The sequence below is a fragment of the Haplochromis burtoni genome, unplaced genomic scaffold (assembly GCF_018398535.1).
Source record: "Haplochromis burtoni strain Fernald_Lab_line unplaced genomic scaffold, NCSU_Asbu1 Contig_6707, whole genome shotgun sequence".
Taxonomy (NCBI): domain Eukaryota; kingdom Metazoa; phylum Chordata; class Actinopteri; order Cichliformes; family Cichlidae; genus Haplochromis; species Haplochromis burtoni.
Window position 1 is genome coordinate 1 of NW_024589065.1, and position 1,179 is coordinate 1,179.

At 39.7% G+C, this 1,179-nt stretch overlaps 1 protein-coding gene across 1 annotated transcript; it reads right to left on the bottom strand.

Annotated features, from left to right (window-relative positions):
- Window positions 1–10: 10 nt before the first annotated feature.
- LOC106633038 lies at window positions 11–953 on the bottom strand (the record flags this gene model as incomplete). The annotated part of the gene is given in 2 exon segments (XM_014331804.2): window positions 11–123; window positions 397–953. Coding segments are annotated over 2 exon segments (180 nt in total), but the record flags the coding sequence as incomplete, so codon positions are not given.
- Between the last annotated feature and the right edge of the window lie 226 nt (window positions 954–1,179).

Here is a 1,179-nt window from a genome sequence, read left to right on the forward strand (position 1 = left end):
ATTTAATTACCTTTAACAGCTTTAGTTTATCCTTGAATTTTACTCTAGGTCCAGCTTTTGTGATCAATTGATCAATTTCCTGATCATTGAGAAGATACAGACTTTCCTTATCAATTTCTTGAGCTGTAATAAAGTTAAATAGCAGAAATAACGATTATTTATAAAATTACTTCAGAAACAGTTTTTTAAAGGAGTTCTGCATTGATGTATGATTTGAACACATTTAATTCCCTTTTATTTTAAGCAAGTATCACTTTCCAGTCTTAGGACATCTTCTCTTGCACATTTTGTGTAGTAAATATGAAAATGTGTATTAATAGGTATTATTTTTCAGAGTTAACAAAACGTATATGTATCAATATCTGTACCCATCACTGATGCACAGTAATAATTTACCTTCAAATGCCTCAATCCAGTCACTTAGTTTCCATTTAGTCAGTTTGTTTCGCACAAAACTATCCATGACCAAGAATAGAAACTGAAAGAAATTGTAATTTCTGATCCTGTCAAGGTGAACGAGTGGACTCTAGCGCAGAACTAAGGTTTTAATTAAAGAGAGTTTATTTACAGTGTCACCAGGCGCTATAAACAACCGTGCAGGGCAATTAGTGCTCCCGGGAATCCAGGGGAAAATGAACACGTCCAAAACTCCTCTTCTCAATCGCCAGTCCCTCACACGTTCTCTTTTGTACGATACACGACGTCCACATACGAATATCCAAACTCACGTCAAAGACAAGGGGAAATAGGGAAGCGTCCAGTAGGGTCTGTACACGGGAAGAGAACACAAACTAGACATCCACAGAAACACGAGCGCCACGATCCAGCGATAAGTAACACAGAGCCGCCGCCCTGCGCAGCAGGTGAGTGGAATAATTGCAGGTGCGCAGGCCAAGAGCGTGGACCAATGACTGTAGAAAATGTGGGCGGCCTGACAGCTCCCCGTTATGCTAGCTGCATTGTAGATCATAAACCCCGCCTCCTCCGTGTTAACGGATGGCACTGGGGTCAGACAGACTAAAATGAAAGCCTTCTCCTCAGAAACCTTTTTTCTAGAGTTCCATCTGCTATTTTAAGTAGTTCTTATCACATTAATTTGGGTTTAAGGAGTCATTTTTCTCACAAATGTATTTTAATCATAACTAGATGCTGTAATGCAGAGGCGGAGCCAGACATTTG